At 37.5% G+C, this 22372-nt stretch overlaps 2 protein-coding genes and 1 pseudogene across 8 annotated transcripts; 1 reads left to right on the top strand and 2 right to left on the bottom strand.

The window, feature by feature from the left end:
- Window positions 1-2447: 2447 nt before the first annotated feature.
- On the bottom strand, window positions 2448-8368 carry LOC141816605 (WEB family protein At5g16730, chloroplastic-like; annotated as a pseudogene).
- Window positions 8369-15163: 6795 nt separating this feature from the next.
- LOC141821475 (putative invertase inhibitor) lies at window positions 15164-15769 on the bottom strand. Its single transcript, XM_074708897.1, has one exon. The coding sequence runs from the start codon at window positions 15701-15703 to the stop codon at window positions 15164-15166; it is 540 nt and encodes a 179-aa protein (XP_074564998.1). The 5' UTR covers window positions 15704-15769.
- Window positions 15770-19002: 3233 nt separating this feature from the next.
- LOC141818922 (uncharacterized) lies at window positions 19003-21982 on the top strand. 7 transcript variants are annotated; one of them, XM_074706321.1, is made up of 8 exons: window positions 19003-19048; window positions 19140-19352; window positions 19445-19716; window positions 19818-20156; window positions 20232-20576; window positions 20659-21342; window positions 21431-21533; window positions 21602-21982. In XM_074706321.1, exons 2-8 carry the CDS (start codon window positions 19184-19186, stop codon window positions 21829-21831), a joined length of 2142 nt encoding a protein of 713 aa, XP_074562422.1. In that variant the 5' UTR covers window positions 19003-19048; window positions 19140-19183; the 3' UTR covers window positions 21832-21982. The 7 variants fall into 7 exon arrangements, with proteins under 7 accessions (XP_074562422.1, XP_074562459.1, XP_074562454.1 ...); XM_074706358.1 differs by having other exon boundaries at window positions 19006-19352; window positions 20674-21342; XM_074706353.1 differs by having other exon boundaries at window positions 19006-19352; window positions 21437-21533; window positions 21608-21982.
- The last annotated feature ends 390 nt before the right edge of the window (window positions 21983-22372 follow it).

The raw sequence follows: 22372 nt of genomic DNA, 5'->3' as shown, positions 1-22372 counted from the left end.
TCATTTTCTTGACAAAACTTGTGTAGATTCTCAATTCCACTCAAGTTTTTCTTTCTTGAAAGCTATGGCAAAGGACATGTTTCTTAAATGGGACAACAACTACTATTTGTTTTCAAAAATGAGAAAAAAAATGCTTAATTTTTTAAAACTTTGTCTTTTGCAAAATTTGAGTGAATGATTCACATGTGGTAGAGTGTGATTAACATGGATCAATTGTCCAAAGTTCTTCGATGCATAAGTTGTGTTTTAGATTTATTCAGTAGATGAATTAAGGGATCAGGCAATACCCTCCTGCGTCGTAATCAACTGTACTTTCTCGATTTACCTCCTTACAGATGGTCGTGGGGCCGACCGTGTGGGGCCGCTAAGGTGGCGGATCCAATTAACATGGATCAATTGTCCAAAGTTCTTCGATGCATAAGTTGTGTTTTAGATTTATTCAGTAGATGAATTAAGGGAAAGATTATTGGGATCATAATCAAAGTCCTACATTAGAAATATATGAAAAAAATTATGAATTCATAAAATAAAAGATATCTCTATTGATATGAAGTCTTTTGAGTAAAATCTAAAAATAAAATTATAAAGACTGAGATTAAAAATGGATAATATCATATTATTATAGAGATATATTGATTTCATCCGTCCTTATCTGAATCATGGTAGTAGTTGATGGAGATTTTATAAGCTCTTTTATGGATAACTATTTATTTGGTCTGTATTTGGCCAAGTGTATTATTAATCCAATCCTTGCTTTTTCTCTTCATCCAATAATTAATCGTTGAATGCTTTTATTTAAGTTTATTAATTGTAATGTCATTTTCATCAGTACGTTTAAAATTATTATTTTATTTTTCTCAAGTTTCTTTACATGGTCGAAATAGTCCTTCCATTAAACTCCTAACCTCCATCATTATCGTAGTCATGCGTGTCACATGCGATATATTATATATATAATTTAAGTGTCAGAGTTTTATCTGATTAATTCTGTATCAAATAAATTTGAAATATAATTTATATAGATTTAGTGATCAACCTCTAAAATTTATTTATTATCCCTTTTCTGTAGGTAGAATCCTCCACCTTAGCGGCCTCATGACCATATATGAGGAGGTAAATCGCACATATGTACATCATATGTGAGAGGTAAATCGCAAACTGTGGGTCACGACGCAGAAGGGTATTGCCTGGCTTTGCCAGGATTCGAACCCTTACCCTCTTCTGCAACTCTGCTACATTGTAACCAACTCAGCTATGCCCGGGGTGAAAAACTATAATGGGTAAACTTTTTATAATGATCGGCCTCACCGCCGAAACGGCTCCATATCAGAAAACCCTCTAAGGAATTTTTTGGAGGCACGGTACCACTATGTTGATAAGAGTATACTGTCGAAATAGCACCTCAGTCAACAAATACATGTTGCTAAGACTGAATCGCATAGCACCTCAGTCAACAAATATATGTTGCTAAGAGGATTCAAATCCGAAACCTCAAACAACACATGTTTCTATGTTTACCACTTGAGATAAGACACTTCAACTAACGAGCAAGAGAGAGCTTTAGGGTTAAGTTTCAAGACTTACTTGGAATCTAGCGAAGTGATAGGAAAATCTAACTCATGTAATTCATGTGCTCCTAGATGGCCTCCTATCAGAGTAGTATTGTCACCCAACCTTAGCTTAATAGATTACCCCGCGAGTCATGCTTCTTATACTCATATTCATATTTAAAGTTCTTTGTAATAGGCATCGAAGAGGTATATGAGTGTCTTCGGGCTCCGGGGCTATGGTGCAGCGACAAGACGCTTTCTCAATTTCACAAGTATCTAAGGATCGAGTTTCAACTTTAGCGAATTAATGAATAATTTTTTCTTAATGGACAGTTGATTTAAGAATGTTGGGTTGATGAGTCATCTGTTGCGAGTGCTTTCTAATTTACTCTGATGATCGATGAAAAATTTCTGTGTTGGGTCATGCCTCCAAAATCTCAAATACCAATTAGGTTTCATGTCTAGGAGAGAGAGTTAGGATAATTTATTGACTTTTACTACTATTTTCCAATTTCCATGAACTTTTTATTTGTTTACATCGTTTCAAAATATTTTTTTTCTTGGTTGATGGCAAACCTAGCTCTTATTTTTTTTATTGATAATTCAAATATCTAGACTTTGCTTGACTAAGGTAGACAGTCCTCTCTTAATTCACCTACCAAGTAAATCTGAAATAAAACTTATGAATACTCAAAATTCAACTTCTACAACATTAGTCCCTTTTGAGATTCAAACTTTGATCTTTTTTATTGTTCTTTTGAGTGTTTTCGCATTGCACCACATTAGGCAATGGCAAAACTCTTGTACATCTTGAGACAGAACCACAAATATATTTGCTTTGTAAGAACTACAGGAAAGAAAGAAAAAAAAACTATTATGATCAAAATAGTTGCACCATGAAATGATCATCCAAAGTAACGAGTCTGTTGATACAATTTGCAAAATGTGTAGCTGTAAAAGGAATCGGCATTTCCGAACATATCGATAAAGAATCTCAAACTAATCATATCGTGTAAGATAAATAAAATGGATTGGAGATCCAGCTAATGATTTCCCTTCTTCAGTAGATTCCCAAAGTTGTAGAGCAATGCCTTCTTCTTCCTCCTTTGGAGCTTGTGTTGCTCAGTTCCATTCATCCAGTTACCGCTATCACAGTTCGTCTTCGATTCTGGATCTTCGATAGGATTTACCTCACCGTTTGTTGTTGCTCTTGTGTTCTCCTTTTTCTGTTCTTGATCTTCTTGGAAGTAATCCTCTTGCTCTTTGAAAGGTATTTCTGAGCTTCCATTTTCCTTGGTGCATTTCATTTTAGTGCTTGATACTTCACAATCCTTTTCGGGGTTCTCCTGTGTTTCGAGTTCTTTGCTACATTGCTCTCTGCTCTCCAATTCATTCTCCTCATCTGGTAGTGTTTTCATTTGGCTGCATATTATCATTCATGGATTGTTCTTCTTCGTTGGGACTAGAATTCGCACATGATCCTATTTGTTGTAACTTATTTACCATCTCAACTGCATCTTCAGTCGACTCATTCTTTTCATGCTTAGCTATCTCATGCAACTCAACTGTTATTGCGGTTTCGGCTTTCAAGGAGACAACTACTTCTTCCAATTCTCTGATAGTGTCAATAAAGTTCTGCTCTTTCGCATCCCATTCATTGCTTGGTTCTTTTGCCTCACCTTTGCATCTGTTCTGGAGGCAAACAAGCTCATACCGTGCTTCGTCAAGCATCACCTCATACCTTTCTTCAGTGTTTCTTAGAACTCTACTTAAATGGTCTATCTCCTTGTGAGATTCTTCTATTTCAGATTGCATTCGTGCAAGCCTTTCTTCTTTCTCCCCGTCTTCTATCAACATAGACTTAACTTTCGTAGCTAAACACTCCATTGCCTTCCTAGTCTTCTCCCCTTCATCTTTGCTAATCTTGAGTTCATCAGTGAGTGTCCAGTTCTCCTCGGTGAGACTCTCAATTCTCAAAGCACCAACCTTTTCGCTGTTAACAGCAGCCGACTTTTCCTCCTCCAATCTCTTGAGCTCCAATTTCAGTAACTCAACTGTCTTCCCAATGTTCAATGCATCTTGCTGTGCAAAATCAAGCTGCCTATTTGATTCTTCAAGATCAATCTTCTGCCTCCCTGATTCAATCTCCAAGGAGTCTATCCTCGCCTTAAGAATCGATACCTCCCTTTTCGCGTCTTCGAAGAGAGATTTAGTCTCTTCCAGCTTCATCATCATGTCTGCAAGAGAATCTGATGCAGATTTCTCAGACTGATAAGCTTCTTCAAGATCTGCCTTCAGCCTCTCTGCCTTGTTCCTCCACTCATCAACCAATGCACAAACATCCGATTCCCCATTTCGGGCATCGGTAGCCTCGATCTGAAGCTTTTCGACCAACAATTCCATGTGAACTAACTTCTCCTCAGCTATTCTTGCTCTTTCTAGTTCATGTTTCAGCATGACTGTTTCAGCTTCCAACTTTTCAACCTTCTCCTTTGCTTCTTGGCCCACACTAGCCAATTCCGACTCATGCAGGGCCTTTAAGTCGCCGAGTTCCTTTGACATGAGCATCGTCTTCTCTTCGTATAGTTTCACAGCTCTCTTCGCGCCTTCTACTTCATGACACGCCAGCTCCTTTTCACTCCTGGCATCTCTGAGCTCTCCCTTAGTCTTCTGGAGCTCATCAGCCATGGATTTCAGGGAAGACACATCTTGCTCATGCCGACTTTGAAGACTCTCGAGTTCCTTGTGCAGTTCCACTTCCACTTCGACCATCCTGAATTTTTCAGTATCCAAGATCTCTTCTGCTCTTGCTTGAGCAACTGTTGCTTTCTCCAATTCTTCATTCATCTCATCTGCCAACCTATTGGTTTCACTCAATTCCTCCCTTGTTTTCTTGAGCTCCATCTGGATTGCTTCCAACTTCTCCTGCAATTCTGATTTCTGAGACCAAACCAACAACAAGAATGAGAGTTGGTGCGAAACTGAATCAAACAATTGCTTGGAACCAAACCATGCTTACATTAGGACCAGTGCTGTTCTTGCTCGAGACTTTCGACTCGACTGATTTCGTCAGCCGATCAACTGAAACACGCGGTTTTGAAGGGGGCAGAGAGTGCCTCTCCGGCGCGGATCCGTTCCTGTTGAATCTGCTTGCCTTGAGCACTCCCTGAGAGTTCATATTTGAGTTTGCCGACCGACCAGATCTGTTCCAAATACCAATTTCAGATACTTAACAAGTAAAGCAACAAACTCCTTTCGACCATCCAAAAAGAGATCTCTATCCAAATTATGAAGAACCTCTATGGAATGCTAAATTCTCAAGGACAGAACAGAAAAACAAACAAAAATGAAACTGATAAACACTTACTTGGCTCTGGAGGACATCATCTTTGATCCAAGAGAGAGCTGAAGGATTCAGCACTTTGAAAAGCCAAGCTGTTTCCAATTGCTGCTAACTCCCTTTAGGGGCCTCATTGGCACCTAAATTCTCATGTTTGACATTTGTTTCTCTCTTTGGAAACACGTTTAATTTGCATGCAGCAAGAACACAAGGGACAGATTTAGAGGTTCCCAGCTCTCAAGCTGCGAAAGGTTGACCCAAACCAGTTCTAAAGACAACACAAAAGATTCTTTATATTCCCCAAAAAATTAACAATTGCTTCTTTTTTTTTTCCATCTTTATCATTGTCAAGAGGTCTCAAGATTCTCTCCAGTTGTTATAATCATTGGTGAGGTAGCTGGTGGTTGCATGAGTAACATCAGTTGGCCTGTGACAGGGCACCTAAAGCAGCATGTTTTTTTTGTGTGTGTTTTTGTTTATTCTATCACAAAAACTTTTTTTGATCAAGAAAAATATGATGGAAAGCATTGTTTCAGTGATCAATTAAGTGCTGGTGCCACTTCACATTCAGTGAGCATCATCAATGTCAAGTCCAACCATTTCCTAGTGTTTGATTACTTGAAGAAAAAAATACAAGAAAAATGTCAAGTTTCAGTGAGCATCATCAATGTCAAGTCTAACCATTTCCAAGAGTTTCAGTGGGCAATTGAATGCTGGTGCCACTCCATATTCAGTGAGCATCATCAATGTCAAGTTCAACCATTTCCTAGGGTTTGATTGCTTGAAGAAAAACAGTACCAGAAAATTGACAAAAAGTGATGCAAAGTGCACATATATAATTGAGCTCCCATACAATTTAATCTTTGTGGTCCTTTAAAGCTTGCTAATTCAGCACACGGTGAAGATACTTGGCCTTGAGCTCCCATGGTTTAAAATATTATGTTTTGTCCTGTAGTTCATAGAACAAAAACAAAATACTCTTAATTCTAATTTTCATCTCTTTGTTTGCACACAAGAAACGTATAAGGATGGACAAGATAAGAAATAAGAATACCAAAAAGAAAGTAAGGATTGCAACTATTGAGAAAAAACTTCAAAAGACACATTCAAAATGATATAAGCATATCCTTAGACCACCAACGCTAAGACGAGAAATAACTAAGTCTATAAGCAAATATGATTTTACCATTTGCTTCTTAATGATATTATTATTAAGAAGAATGTATATATGGAAACCAAGAGGAGAAAAAGTCTAGGGGAGAAATTGAATTTTTTTTTCTTCTCATAATTAATAATGAAAAAAAAAAGTGGGAAGGCAATGAAGAGGGCATCTTTTGGTGTTGATGATGAAACTCCAACTTGCAATGGATCACATATACCTATCATTGCCAAGGGTCCCTACTTTAATTATTTTGCTCATCAAATAAATAAATAGCTTTTAGAGCATTGCAATTAGGTAAGGTATCTTCTACACCACATTAGATATAAAATAATTCTCCTTTATAGTTAAACTCTTTGAAAGGGAATTTTGACGCAACAATAAAATTAGAGGTCACGATACAACAACCTCTTACAATGCAGAGTAAGATTGCATACAATGCACCCAATAAGTCTCACCCTTTCTCAAGACCTGCATTGGCAGAAACTTTGTGCGACTACTATTTATTTATACTTAAACTCTTTCTTGATAATATTATTATACAAATTTGAACTCTCCATCTTTCGCCAAAAGCCACCTTCAGATCTTTATTTATCACTATAGTAAGCAATTTTTTAGTTATGTAAACACATGTTTAAATCAATTATAAACTATTTTTAAGGGTATTTTCGTTTTATAAAACCCATTAAAGTTTGCATTTTTTTTTAAATGCCTCTTATAGTTTTAAAAAATGATAAATTCCAATTAGCCTCATTGACTATCTCTGGGGTGACCGGCCTGGTCCCATGAAAATTTTCCACCGGGTAGGGATGACCAGCCTGGCCCCATGGAAGTTTTCCATCGGCAACCAGGATAAATCGGAAAATGCACGCAGCGACCAGCCCAAACACCTAGCATCCTTTGATTGCGCTCCCCATTTGAAGGAAAATTCCTGCAAATACGCCGTAGCTAGGGATCGAATCGTAAGTGCCTGGGTGACAATCTGGATGTCCTACCACGGCACCATTGACCACGGGACGCCCCTTATAGTTTTAAGATCCTAAGGGTGGTTGTCCACCTCGTCTATGAAAAAATTAACAAAAAAAAAAAACTAAAATATTTATTTCTCCTTTTTATTTTGCAGAAAAGGGATGGTCGCGCACCTCGCGTGCCGAGGATTCGAGACCCGACCGATCGGAATCTCCGGCAAAGAGCTCAAAAATCCACTCGAATTTTGGCGGCGCCGCCGAGTTCTTCGCCCCCTGAAAAAAGACGCGTTTGTCGATGAAATTGAGATATTGGGTCACGTAAATGAGGATTAGGGTTCCGGCAACGGAGGCCAGGATCCGCCACCGTGGATGAAGAAAACCTGGCCTTGCTCGGGATCACCGAGCTCTGAGAGATCTCGTGGGCAGATCCAAGTCCGACGCCGCCGTCGCCGTTTCCTAGGGGACGCGGGCGATCGTTCGCAGTCCAAAAACCCGCGCTCGGCCATGGCCGACTCCAGTCACCAGCAGCAACACATGGAAGCTTCTGGAGCCACCAGCGGCAGCAAGTGCACCTGAATAGCTTGTAGAGATTGTCACCAGTAGCTGCTGAGGGTGGAGGTCTAAAGCTTGGAGAGATTGTCAGTAGTAACTTCATCAGTGTACTTCAGATCTTTAATGAATTCCTGTGATAGCACAAGTTAATTATCAATTCACCATCAAACTTGAAGTTTATGGCGATTTTTTGTTTTAGAGTATTCAAGTTATCTAGCAGTGAAATTAACAATTAGACAGTGCAGATAATCGGAAGAAGAAGAAGAAGAAGAAGAGAATTCGATTTTTGCCAACCGCGACAAACCTGGAAGCTTTTCTTGCGCTCATCCACCATTCCCTTGAGCGAACCGACCAACTCGGTGACCATCTCCCGCCGCCGGCCGAGCACAAGGCGAACGATCAAGAATCGGAGAGAAACCTGAGCTGCTTGTTTGCTAGCGCCGTATCCTGCGCCCCTCCGCCGCCACCGTCCCTGAACTACTCCCCGTTGAAGATGGCCTCGTAGAAGGTGTAGGCTTCGGATAGGCAAGAAGATCGCCGGTCCGCTGGTCTCGGCCTCCACCAGCTTCTGCCGATGCTCCTGCTGAAGCTTCCCCAGCAGGTCGTAGATCTTGAAGGCCGTGTGGAAGTCCGCATCGTCGCTGCACGGAATCGAGAGGGATTACGAAGAAGGAGGGGAAGAAAAGGCGCGAGGGAGGGGATTTGGGGTACCGATTGCGGCCGAAGTTGGGAAGATCGCGAAACCTAGAGAATTTGCGGTCGGCCTCGTCGAGGAGAGACCAGAGGAGCTCAGTGGGGGAGATGCCACTGTTGTTGTTGGTCCGCGCCAGTCTCAAATCTCAAGCTCGAATGGGGTTTCCGATTCGAAGGTTTGCAACACGTTAATTCGTCGATTTTACACGATAGATACTATGATTATTTATGAAGAGATAAATCAATAAATTATAATTGACCATGATGGAGGAGGACATTACCTCAGCTTCATCGAGATTCAACGTTTGTTCACTTCAATAACTCTGTTCTAGCGTACCTAATTCAACTATGCTTCATGGGACGAAGGTTGAGCAACCCAATTTTGTTCTAATCGTCGATAAAAGATTTTAATTGATAATATGCAATTTGATTATAAAATAGAGATTTAATAATTATAAAATGGGGATTTAGCTCACATGGTAGAGTGTTCGTTTTACATACGAGAGGTACGGAGTTTTTGCATACGAGAGGTACAGAGTTTTTGCATACGAGAGGTACGGAGTTTGATATCCTATATCTCTATTTTTTTATTTACTAAATCATTTAACAATAAGTTCGTGAGTATCTTGCGAGTTTATGAACGAAATACTATTAAGCTTGACTCGATAATATTTTCGAGTTTGAAATCAAGCTCGAACTCAACTTGTTAATTTAATATAATGAATTCGAATAAATTTTTTTCGAATCAAAATCTGAATAGATCGCAAGTGATTTGACTAGTTTATACCCCTATTTTAAGCATGCAAATATAACAACATACTACAATTATTTTATTAAAATGCATTGCGATACTTGGATGAAATATTATTTGGTAACTAATTTGGTATTATTACAATTTATTCCTAATAATTTCATAATTTGCATTTGAAGAACCTACGATATATTAAATTAAGTCAAACTTTATATTGTTCGAACTTATTTAATAAGATAACAAATCAAATCAGAGTTCACGAATCAAATATTGATAACAAATAAATTTGAGCTCTGCTAGATAATATTTTCGAGCTCGAAATCAAGCTTGAGCTCACCTTGTTAACTTAATCGAATAACTTTTTTTCGAACCAAGACCCAAATCGCTTGCAAGGGACTTGATTCGTTTATACCCCTATTTCTAGCATTCAAATATTTAATTATAAAATGAGGATGTAGCTCACATGGTATAATGCTTGCTTTGCATGCAAGAGGTAAGAAGTTTGATGCTCCCGCATTTCCATTTTTCGGCTCAATAATATTTTTGAGCTCGAAATCAAGCTCGAGTTTGCCTTATTAATTTAATAGAACGAACTTTTTTTCTAACCAAGATTCAAATAGCTCACGAGCGACTTGATTCATTGACACCCGTATTTCCAACAAGCAAATATAATAACATATTTGCATTTGAAAAACTTATGACATATTAAACTAAGTTAAACTTTATATTGTTCGAACTTATTTGATAAGATAACAAATCAAATCAGAGTTCACGAACCAAATACTGTTAAGCTCGAGCTTGACTAGATAATATTTTCGAGCTCGAAATCAAACTCAAGCTCGCCTTGTTAACATAATCGAATGAACTTTTTTTCAAATGAGACCTAAATAGCTCATGAATGACTTGATTCATTTGCAACCCTATTCTCAGCATACAAATTTTAATTTTTAAAATGGGGATGTAGCTCACATGGTAGAGCGCTCGCTTTGCATGTGAGAGGTACGGGGTTTGATACCCCGCATCTCCATTTTTTATAATGTTTTCAAGCTCGAGTTCAATCCATTTTTTGTAATGTTTTCAAGCTCGAGCTTGAACTCGATTTGTTAATTTAATCGAATGAATTTTTTTCCGAACCGATACTCAAATAGATTGTGGACGACTTGATTTGTTTACACCCATATTTTCAGCATGCAAATATAACAACGTACTCGTGTTATTTTATTAAAATGCATTGTGACACTTGGGCAAAATATTTTTGGTAATGAATTTGGTATTGTTACAATTTATTCCTAATAATTTCATATTTTCCATTTGAAAAACCTAATGCATATTAAAACTAAGTCAAACTTTATATTGTTTCAGCTTATTTAATAAGATAACAAATTAAATCAGAATTCATGAACCAAATACTGTTAAGCTCAAGCTCGGTTAGATAATATTTTTGAGCTCGAAATCAAGCTCGAGATCGACTTGTTAACTTAATCAAACAAAATTTTTTTTGAACTGAGATCCAAATAGCTCACGAGTGACTTGATTCGCTTACATCCTTATTTACAACATGCAAATATAACAATGTGCTCCTGTTATTTTATTAAAATGCATTGTGATATTTAGGCAAAATATTACTTGGTGAGGAATTTGGTATTGTCACAATTTATTTCTAATGATTTCATAATTTGCATTTGAAGAACCTACGACATATTAATCTAAGTCAAACTTTATATTGTTAGTGCTTATTCGATAAGATAACAAATCAAATACTGTTAAGCTCAAGTTCGGTTCAATAATATTTTCGAGTTTAAAATCAAGCTCAAGCTCGCCTTGTTAGACTTAAATAGCTCATGAGCGGCTTGATTCGTTTACAATCCTATTCTTAGCATACAAATATTAATTTATAAAATGGGGATGTAGCTTACATGGTAGAGCGCTCGCTTTGCATGCGTTAAGTTAATCGAATTAAATTTTTTTAAGACCCAAATAGTTTACGAGTGACTTGATTTGCTTACACCCTTATTTACAGCATGCAAATATAGCAATGTACTCCGCATCTCCATTTTCATTTTAAAATATTTTTGAGCTCAAAATTTATTTGTTAAGTTAATCGATTTTTTTTTTTGAAGACTCAAATAGAGCCAAATTTTACGAGTGACTTGATTTGCTTACACCCTTATTTACAGCATGCAAATATAGCAATGTGCTCCTGTTATTTTATTAAAATGCATCGTGTTATTTCGGTGAAATATTACTTGGTAATGAATTTGCTATTGTCACAATTTATTCCTAATAATTTCATAATTTGCCTTTGAAAAACCTACGATATATTAAACTAAGTCAAACTTTATATTGTTCTAGCTTATTCAATAAGATAATAAATTAAATTAGAATTCATGAACCAAATACTATTAAGCTCAAGTTCAGCTTGATAATATTTTCGAGTTCGAAATCAAGCTCGAGCAGAGCTCGGCTTGTTAATTTAATCGAAAGAACTCGAATGAATTTTTTCTCGAACCGAAATTCAAATAGCATGCGAGCGATTTGATTCGTTTACACTCCCTATTTTATCATGCAAATATAACAACGTACTCCTATTATTTTATTAAAATGCATTATGATACTTGGGCGAAATATTACTTGGTAATGAATTTGATATTGTTACAATTTATTCCTAATAATTTTGCATTTGAAGAACCTATGACATATTAAACAAAATCAAATTTTATATTTTTCAAGCTTATTTAATGAGATAACAAATCAAATCAAATTTAAAATGAACTAATTCGTTAAAATAATTATCTAAGTTTGACTTAGTTATTTTTCATAAGCTTGAACTTATTTAGATTTAACTTATATTTGATTCATTTAAATATTATTAATGTCTCGTTTAAATTTATTTGATTATTTAAAATTTTATATTTTTTAAATTATTTTATTGGTAAATAAATTTAATATTATAACATATATATATATATATATATATATATATATATATTTAATAAAAAAATTTTATTGATAAACATAGGTTTTCATGGATATTTACCATCTTTATTTATAAACATTAATAATATATAACTTTTTTTATAAGTAAAAAAATATAAATAATAAATCAAAATACACAATAATCAAAATTAGAAGCGTTTGATGTCATATATATATGAATTTGTACACTCTTATAAATCATCTCACAATCCAATTGATTCTCATCAAAGAAATTGCTATTACGCGTTCTTCACAAGGTGAATCAAAGATGATAAAACAAGATGTTTGACTTTCGTTAATAGTCATCCACCTCTATAGTACCATGCATAGACCTAAAACATCCGTCGGTGGATAGAAATCTCCTATATCATGCGAAGTCAATTTTTGATCCTCCTCCATAAATTCATGATAGGTGGATATTTTAAGAATAGATGCTCATGTGTCTCCAACATCTGTTTACAAAAAGTACACTATCGATCCTCTTGATAATTTTGCCCGTCTCTAGTCGGAAGACGTCTCTTTGCCAGCATCCAAATCGTAACAGCATGATTGGGCTGAATGTAAGCCTTCGACATAGTTCGAACCTAGGGTTTTTTTAGGGCCAACCTGCCTAAAGAAATCATAGGCTTTGGCCACTTCATCATCCTATTCAAACCAATCTGTCATCCTTTGCGTAGCATCTGACGACGACCCAACAACTGATAAGATGAGATTTCGAATATGCAGTAGTCATTTGATTAGCAAGGAATCCGAGTGCACTCGCCTCCCAAGTCCAGACATCTACTCTCCTCGAGTAGGTGTGGTGCACCCATTTGATCCATAGTGCATCCTCCTTGGTCTATATCTGCCAGAGCACTTTAGTCAAAAGGGAAGGTTCCAAGTTCATAGGTCGTGAAAACCCAATCCACCCTCATCTTTAGGTTTGCACATATATGTCGATGACATAGGTGGGTGTTTTGGCATCCACATAAAAGACCTCCAAATGCTATAAATGTGATCAATGATGCTCATGAGGATAGGAAGAATTGAACGTCAAACGCACTCAACCCCTTGTAGGACAGACGTGATCTGTCGTGCCTTGTTGGCGTAAGACAAAGTCTTTCATGTCCAAGCATTGATCCGCTGACCCAGGGAGTAATGTAGTGGGCCATAATTAGAGAGTCAAAGATGTTGTGTCGTCAATGGAATCCCCAAATATCTAAAAAGCATGACCATCTCTTGAAACCTCGTGATGGTAAGTAGTTGATGACATGTCGAGTCCACAATTCCAGCTAGGAAGATTTTTGACTTCAGTCTATTAACCTGAAGTCCTGCCATTGTACAAAATCTAGTAAACAGTCTGTCAAGATACCAACAGAAGCTATATCACCTCGATTAAATAGAAAAAGATCATCCACGTAGGTAAGATGGGCTAGTCTGAGATGACTACACTAAAAATGATAGTTGAATTTTGTTCTTGTGGTAAATCTCTATAGCTGTCTGTCAAAGATCTCTATATATACGCCAAAAAGATAAGGTGATAAAGGATCTTCCTACCTCAGTCCTTTAGCTCTTCTGAAGTGTCCAAAGGTACCTCCATTGATAGCTAACAAGAAGGAAGTGTTGTCACATAGTCTATTATCCATGACACAAATTGCAATGAAAAATTCAACCCCAACAAAACATTTTGCAAGAAGTCTCAGTTCACATAAATAAAAACTTTCTAGAGGTCCATTTTTATGATGCATCTGAGTGATATCCTCTTCCTACCATATCTTTCAAAAAAAATTTAGGCAAAGTAAATATTATCAAAGATAAGTCTATCCTACACAAATGTCACTTGAGAGTGATGTAGAATTTGATCCATGGTGCTTGAGATTCTGTCTGTTAATATCTTAGAAATAATTTTATAGAAATCATATAGTAAGATATGGGCCGGTAGTCAGACAACTTACTAGCATGTGCCGACTTAGGAACAAGTGCGATTAAGGTATGGTTCCATCTCCGTAATAGCTTCGCAATGCAAACAAATTGAAGAACCTAGAGTCATATCCATCCGAATCAGACATCCTCTAATCACCAATATCAAATTGTGTCTTTTTGATTTCAGGGAATATATACAAGCTGATCATATTGATCAGAAGATCTGTCGAATTCATTTATTTTAGTTTAATAAATTATTAAAAATATATTTCTTTAATTTAATTGATCAAATGTTTCATTTATTAGATGAAATATTATAATTGAACTCTCAAATTACTTAATTTTGTACATTAATTATGATATTTGCACATTGCCCCATATAAATTTCATAATTCTTATTTTCACCATTTATATAATTCTAAATTATCCTTACTGTAAAATTACAGTTTACTCTCAATAATTTTTTTTCATACGGCCAAATATTATTTTTATTCTCGATAATTTCACTATATGTCTGGAATTGTTTGAAATTTCTGATTTTTAATTTTCTTTTAAGGGATGGAGCAACTATAGTTTATTTCTGTTTTTAAATTTTCAATTTGATCATTAATACTTTACTCATACTTTTCTAATTTCACAGTTTACCCCTCTAGAATTTGTGATCATCAAAATAGCCATCGGATTTTACTAAAGAGTAGAGTTGTCAAACGGACTAATCCATGACGGGGCGGATCAACCCATGGTGGAGCCCATTATATGGCGGAGTGGAGCGGACCGATTCACCAACTTGGTGGGTTGAGAAATCTCTAATATAATCCAACTCAAGGCAAGATGCGGATTATGTGGGTCAATCCATGGGTCTATTAAAAAATAAAAAAATATTAAAAATTTTAAATTTGAATTATAATTTAAATGGATTAAGTTGACAATTTTAAATTTAAATTATAATTTTAAGCTTGAATTATAATTTAAATACATCAAACTCACTAATTCATTGAGTTTTCTACTTTAATTTTAAAATTTAAAATAAATAAATAAACTTTCTCAATCCGCGAACCAATCTAAATCTGTCGCAAGTCAATCTACGCGGATCACAGGCCTAGACGGATCAATCCATCTGAACTCATATAAAATTTTAACTCAATCCATCTAAATTACTTGACGGGACGGGTGAATCCGACGGATTTAATCCGAGCCAAGTTGATATTTTGACCAAAATTTTCGCTATATATATATATATCCGCATAGATTCAAGTATACATTAATCTTTCCTTATTTCAGGCGAGCATTGATAGCGAGGGCGATGACCGCGAGCCGGAACAGATCGCCGTCCTCCGCCGCGAGCGGCGACGCGATCCCGCCCTCCCGGAACCCTTCCTCGCACGTCACCGGCGCGTCCACTGCTGCGCTCAGCCTCACGCCGGCGTCCGCAGACCGCCCGCCCTCCACCATCCCCGCCGCCTCGGAGAGATCCTCCGCCGCGCCCGCGAAGAGCTCCCGGCAGCTCTCGAGGCACGACCGCTCGTAGCGGCCCATCTTCTCCGCCCGCCCCCGCATCGCCGCGGCCGCCGCTGCGTCGGCGCGCGTCGCGTTGGCCGCCGCCAGCCGGGCCGCGGCGGCCGCGAGGTCCCGCGCGGTCGCGCCGGCCGACGGGCGAAGGGACGCCACGCAGAAGGCGTAGTCAACGTTCGGATCCCCAGCTGCTATCTGGCCGCAAGAGTCGCCGACGAGGTCCGAGGAGGCGCGCCGGAGGAGGCAGAGGAGCAGGAAGAGGGATCGGAAATAGGGTTGCGGCCTCATCATCCAGATCATAGTGCACGAATCTTGAAGCGACCGAACGGTAAAGGTGATTTTCTAACTTCTGTGTGTTCATCGTGCAAATCGCATGCTTATATAGTGAAGGGGAGTGGGTAAACCTAACGTAGACATGCCTTGGGGTTACGGGTAAGCATCTAAGGAAACTGCTAAAACAAAAAATAATTAAATCTAAGCATAATTATAAAACTAATAGTGCATTGCAAATCTACAAATCTGAATTTTATCAAATAATCTAAGTTTTAAAAAATTACAGTGATACAAAGATTTATTTATATTTAAAGTTTGTATAGTAGTTTAAAATACATATGATTCAACTTGAATTCTAAATTGGCTTATATATGAAAAACAATTTTAAAAGTAATGAATGTAGAGGAAAATATAAAACTATGCTTATTGGAGGGTGGCATTGCTTGTTTATGTCTCAAAAATTATGTTGAAAAGTGTTGATTTCTCTTTAGGTCATCTCAACGATCCCACACGGTCGACTTTACGACCATCTATGAGAAGGTAAATCAGGAAGTTATTTCAACTATTACTATGAGGGTATTATTTTAACTTTGTCGAGATTCGACCCTTGTCCACTTCAACAAAGATGGATTGATAAAAATATTGAACAATGTGAGTATCAATTTGGCAAGATTTCTTGATGTTAAATGTAAAGTTTCTTAACTAATGAGAAATTGTCTTTGTCCATTGTATATTTATATTTATCATCATTCTATGTTTGAGGTTCTTATCTTTAACAACAAGCTTGTTTCATCATAATGTTTGAGGTTCTTCTCTTCAGTAAAGGTGAAATCTGTCATTCTAGTGGTCTCACATAGTTGATTTCATGACCATCTGTGAGGAGGTAAATCAAAAAGCTGCAGTTGGCCACTACGAGGGAGGATATTACTTTGGCTTTATCGAGATTTGACCATTATCCACTTTAACAAGTCTATCTTGTACTAACCAACTCAATTATACTTCGGGGGCATTTTGAGATTCTTCTCAGTTATACACAAGGTGTTCATTTGATATATATATATATATATTCTATGCGAGATGAAATCTTCTCAGTTACAAATACATTTTAGGCACAATAGTTTCAATTTAAAAAAGTGATTCTCGGTGACATATTAGGCTGCCAATGATCTTCTAGTATTGCTAAGACTAACAAATGATGCTAAACTTGATATCTCAGTTTTAGCTATCATTAAAGATGATTTTGAGAAGTGGAATGTTAGTAAGTTTTGATAACTAATGGTGCATTAGGTAGCTTTCTCGATTCATTTGCTTTTAAAGGAACAATATGTGGGATCCAATTTTTAAGAACAAAGCCTCTTTGTTAAATTTATTCTCTCTTTTTCAGATGGTCTTGTTGCTAATTTTCTGCGTTCTACTTGAGATATAGCCTCTAAATCTGAGTATAGGAATATCTAACTTTTTCTGAGTTTGAATGTGACTGATATATTTTCCATCACAATAAATGGATGCAATGATTAAAAGAGAAGAAAAATATGGTTATCTGTCGCTTGTAAGGCAGGAACTGATCTTTAAGAAGTTTGCAAGCTAAGTTTTTGGTTTGGTGGGCATGGAAAGACTGACAATTCTAGACTTATTTAAGGCTCGTATCCTTAAATCATTTTTTACTCAAAACAAAAATATATCTAGACTTTTTTTTTTAGACATGCAAAGAGAAAGACGAGAGTGAGAATGGATGTCAAAGATGTTCTAATTCAGTCGTTTGATACTCAAATCAAACCGTAATAAAAGAGGAAAATAAAAAAAAATGAAGAAGAAAGGAGATTCAAAAAAAAAAAAAAGAAGGAAGGAGGTTCTTGATCATATGTGTGCGTACTATGTACCTGTACCTAGAAATAGGATTGTTATATAGACTTACAAGAGAGAAAGACATCATATATTAATTAAGGAGGATATTGCATTAGTAAAGATTTTGTTAAAGGAGATGTCTCATCGCTAATAAAGAGATTATCTCATCGTTGTTGTCACTACAGCGAAAGGTCCTATCATCCATGCATTGTACAATATCAACTCATATCATGATGCATTAACGGAGCATGTGAGCTACTCCAAATATCATATCATAACATGTGTTATTTTGGCGACAGTCTGACAAGTTGAATGATAGAGTGTTAGAGGTCAGGATTTGGAGGGATTGAGCTGATTGAAAACTGAGCAGGGCACTAGGCGAGTGGAGTTTAGGCGGCAAAGAGAGCCCAGGATAGGGTTGCCGAGACCGGGAATCGAGATGCGATCCAAGATGGAGCTCGGGGCCGAGTGGAGACTTAGTGGGGAGGTCCAAACTCGGAACCAGGTGTTAAACTCGAGTGGAGTAGTCGAGTATTGTGTTTTGAGTCGAGTTGGTTGCTGAGTCAGAGAGTTGGAGTCGAACTGTTTGGAATCAGGGCCTACCACCTTGTTAGGAGCGTGAGCGTAGAATTCCATCATAGAGTCCAGGGATGAGACCAAGTTAGTCAGCCTTGGGACCGAGTCTTTGGAATCAGACTTTCCAACCTTCTATCCGACGTGTCGCCTTTATCAGACCAAATCTCAACCTTCTAAATCAAGTTATACTAATTCATGACAACCATATGCAACACAGTATGCTGAAATTATATCGATCTTCAAATTGATGGATTCTGAACTCTTAAGAGTTTGCCATAGGCAAATGGTTTTATCATTGATGAACTTTAAATAATTAATTTTTAAATATAAACAAGTGAAACAAACTTGCCCATGAAGTAAAATAATTTTAAAAAATTAAAAAATATTTTATTATTCTCACAAATTAATTTATTATTCTCACTGAAAAAAAACAATTAATTCATTCCTTAAACCTCGCCGAGGCGCACCTGGTTCACCCACAAATTTATCTCCTCTACGTGTAGCTGCTAGTGTTGGGTCCCAGAACTAGTAGATGTTTGATTCGGACAAGAAAACTCGGGTAAAAAATGGCAGTGCCTTAAGACAATCCACCGAGGCTCGCCTACATCCAGCGGCCTATTATCCTAGATTAACGATCGAACGGTCAAAAAGATTACGTAACCCAGCTTCCGATTGAGGTTACTGCCACGCGTCGCTATTGTATTGGGTTCCCGTTTGACAAACGCGTCCTAGCGTCTTCACTTTGCTGTTGAAATTACCAAAATGCCCACAAGCTTTCCATGTAAACAAGGGGCAGTATTGTACATTAGCGCTCTGTGAACTTGTTGCCAAAGGTGAAGAGCCTGAAGGTAAAGCTCCGTCGTCCGCCTTCTCTTCCTTGAAAAAGAAAAGAAAAGGGACCCGCTTCGTCTTCCCAAGGCTCAAACCCTAGAGCAATCGCAGAGGCTGAAGGTGCAATTTGTTTAGTGTTCTTTCGATCCCTCGGTTTCCTCTTCTTGTTCGGTAGATTTGAGGTGTAAAAGCTCTTTATTTGGTTTGGAAGATCGGTACACTTTAGCTGGTAGCAGCAGGAGAGGAGATCCAGCAATGGCCGCGATTGCGCTGCAGTCTTTGCCCCTGGGGTTTCGGTTCCACCCCAAGGACGAGGAGCTCGTCAACCACTACCTCAAGAACAAGATCACCGGCCGGATCAAGTCCGAAGTGGAAGTCATCCCGGAGATTGATGTCTGCAAGTGCGAGCCGTGGGAGCTTCCTGGTACTCCGGTTTCTGTAGTTTTGGTCTCTGGTAATGTATTTTATTTTATTTATTTACTTGGTTATTTTGTTCGATGTTCTTGGGCGGCGTAGCGAAATCACTGATCAAGTCGGAGGATCCCGAATGGTTCTTCTTTGCGCCGAAGGATCGGAAGTATCCGAGCGGCCACAGGTCCAATCGCGCGACCAAGCACGGCTACTGGAAGGCCACTGGAAGGGACCGGATGATACGGTCTTCTGGGGGGAAGGGTTTGCTTATCGGCATGAAAAAGACGCTGGTTTTCCATGAAGGACGAGCTCCAAAGGGCGCCCGGACTCACTGGATTATGCACGAGTACCGCACAACTGAGCCGGAGTTTGATCAGGTTTGCACATTTGTTTTCATGCTTGATTATTTTCAGATTTTGTTCCTTGCTCTCATTGTTCTTATGTTCAGATATTGAGTGTGTAGTTTCGTTTGTAACAGGGCAATTATGTCCTTTATCGCTTATTTAACAAAAAGTCTGAAGAGAAAAGTCCCAGCTCCAAGACTGATGACTTGAAGATCCATGATTTTTCTCCTGATGGAATGCAGAACGGTGCTGATGGTGTAGAGGAAATTGAAATTCAGTCAAACCATGAATCTCCAAAGTCTGACTTGCAAGAAGAGCCGATACAGAGTCCTGGTTCTGCTAAAAAGCAGCCTGCGGGCATTGAGATGTGGTTGGCTGATAAAGGTCAGTGTTCCACTAGAGCCACTGTAAAACCAGAGACAGATCGTCGTAATATGGCTCTGCCCCATGAAGAGACTAAACTAGGAGAAATGGTGAGGATGAATTGTCTATACAAGAATTTTTCTTTGTTTTACCTTCTTTATTTTGATGTAAGCACACAATTGCAGGCTGACCCTCTGCAAGATGTTTCATTCCAACTTTGTGATGGTGTGGATGAACAAGTAGGCCATGGTTTTTCCAATATCAGTTCTCCAATGCTGCAAATCCAAGACAATCCTTGGAGCAGTGGCATGAACCAGGAATCCCATATAGGATCCAATCCATTTGATAATGTTGACTATCTGAGTGCATTCTTGAACTCAATACTTGATTCAGATGATCGTTCTTCTGGTGCATGTCCAAAAGAATCACCTGCTGAGAGTTTAGTGAAACAGGCACCACCCTGGGATTCTGCATCATGCAAGGATAGTGGATCAAACAGTGAACTAGAGATTGAACCGTGTTTAACTCAGGTAACATTTGTTATAATTGAATTAATTACTAAAAAACAAATTATGCGTTGGCGTTCTCATTTCATTTCCCCCCATAATTTAGTGTGCTACTTCTCAGAGGTTTCATGGGTCATCTCTTGGGTCAAGTGATTTGTTGCCGGTGGACGGTTCTTCTCTATATCCTGAATCAGCAACTCAGTTAAGCACCCTATATGAAAATACTGATCTATTTCCTTCCGGCATTGCTGGGCCAGACATATATTCAGTTGAAGCTGGCGAATCTATGGACGAATTGTTTAAAAGTATTGAGGAATTTAATAACCCAAGCAAAATGTCTGTTACCACGGAAGAAGATTTTGAGATGCCTGGAATCAATATCAGGAGTTCTCAGTCAAATCATGAACCACCTTCGAGCAATTCATTCTTCAAGCAGGGCATAGCAAGAAGAAGGCTCTGTTTGCAAGGTTCCATCAGGATGGTACCGTCTAATGGTGCTAATGTTGAAAGTAACCATATGGTTGATGATGAAGACAAGAATTCAATTCCAAAAGCAACACAGACTTTGTCTGACAGCTTCGAAGAATCTTCTTCTGATAAGAATATAACTGATGAACTTGATGAGAGCATGGAGATCGGAATCAAGACAAGAGATCGAGGAGTGCAACATTCTCCAAATGCACTTTCCCCACAGGATAAGCTTTCGAGTTACAAGATTCTGCTGCAATCAACTTCTGATAGTGAATCACAAGTTGGAGACGACGATAAAGAGGAAGTGGAAAATATAGAGGCGAGAAATCTCTTTTTTGTATATTTTTCACTTGGCTTAATTCTTCTCACTATTTATATTAACTGATGGTGTGTTTTTTTTCTTCTTTCAGCAGCAGCATGCTGGAGATCCTTTGGATGACAATATTTCTGAATCCAAGGAGAATTCTTTGCCTACTTCCCCCAATAAGCTTGAGGAGTTTTCTATTCATGGTAAACAATTGGCAGTCATTTTGTTAGGTTCGTCTAATCTGTACACTCCCACTAACTACAGCTTTTAGATGCAGATGAAACAACTAGCTCTTCAAGTAACCACCAAAACCCTGAACCTATGATGAGGCCAAGGAAGAAATCAGCAAATGAGTGTGATAAGTCAGTAAAGCAATCTTCAAACTCAATGGGATTGATGAATCATTCAGTTGTTGCTCATATGAGCTATCTGGTTCTCTCAGTGGTGGTTTTGCTACTTGCTTCTGGGATTTATAGGTTAACGATCTCAACTGTCGAGTAGTTATGTGGTAGATTCTATGCTAATTTCTCGCATTCATGGCCATGTTAAAGTTTTATTAGTTCTGTTGTCAGGAAGCTTGTGTATGTTTTTTTCTTCTTTTTTTAGGGCTAACTCTTATCATATAAATTTGTATCTGATTTATTTTGGTTTCTAGTTTATAAAATTATTTTTGTTTATGTGCTTCAGTGTTTTGAATAAATCAGTACATCAAACTATGATAAATTTTTTAATTGTGATTAAATCATAAATTCTTTTATATGTTTGAATTCTATCACCTAGGGTATATTTTATTTTATTTTATTGTTAATATGATAATTATGATATTACTCCTTTATAAATAAGTGCCCTAATAATTTATAATTTTGAATAGATCCATGTATAATTAAACATGACAATTTCATTTATCTTAACTAATTATTTTTTATAATAATAATAATATTATTATTTTATGGCACACGTTATAAAGCATAAAATAGAATATACTTAATAGTTTTATTATTATTATGATGTAATCTACGATACGTTTAAATTGATTAGATAA

The sequence above is a fragment of the Curcuma longa genome, chromosome 2 (assembly GCF_044706935.1).
Source record: "Curcuma longa cultivar G26 ecotype Majalengka, Jawa Barat chromosome 2, ITB_CL_G26_1.1, whole genome shotgun sequence".
Lineage (NCBI taxonomy): Eukaryota > Viridiplantae > Streptophyta > Magnoliopsida > Zingiberales > Zingiberaceae > Curcuma > Curcuma longa.
This window is presented reverse-complemented; position numbering and strand designations above follow the sequence as displayed.

Coding starts and splice junctions, on each gene's coding strand:
- LOC141818922 (XM_074706321.1), top strand. CDS start 19,184: ATGGCCGCGATTGCGCTGCAGTCTTTGCCCCTGGGGTTTCGGTTCCAC. Junction 21,343..21,430: donor AGGAAGTGGAAAATATAGAG/GCGAGAAATCTC, acceptor TTTTTCTTCTTT/CAGCAGCAGCATGCTGGAGA. Junction 21,534..21,601: donor TGAGGAGTTTTCTATTCATG/GTAAACAATTGG, acceptor TACAGCTTTTAG/ATGCAGATGAAACAACTAGC.
- LOC141821475 (XM_074708897.1), bottom strand. CDS start 15,703: ATGATCTGGATGATGAGGCCGCAACCCTATTTCCGATCCCTCTTCCTG.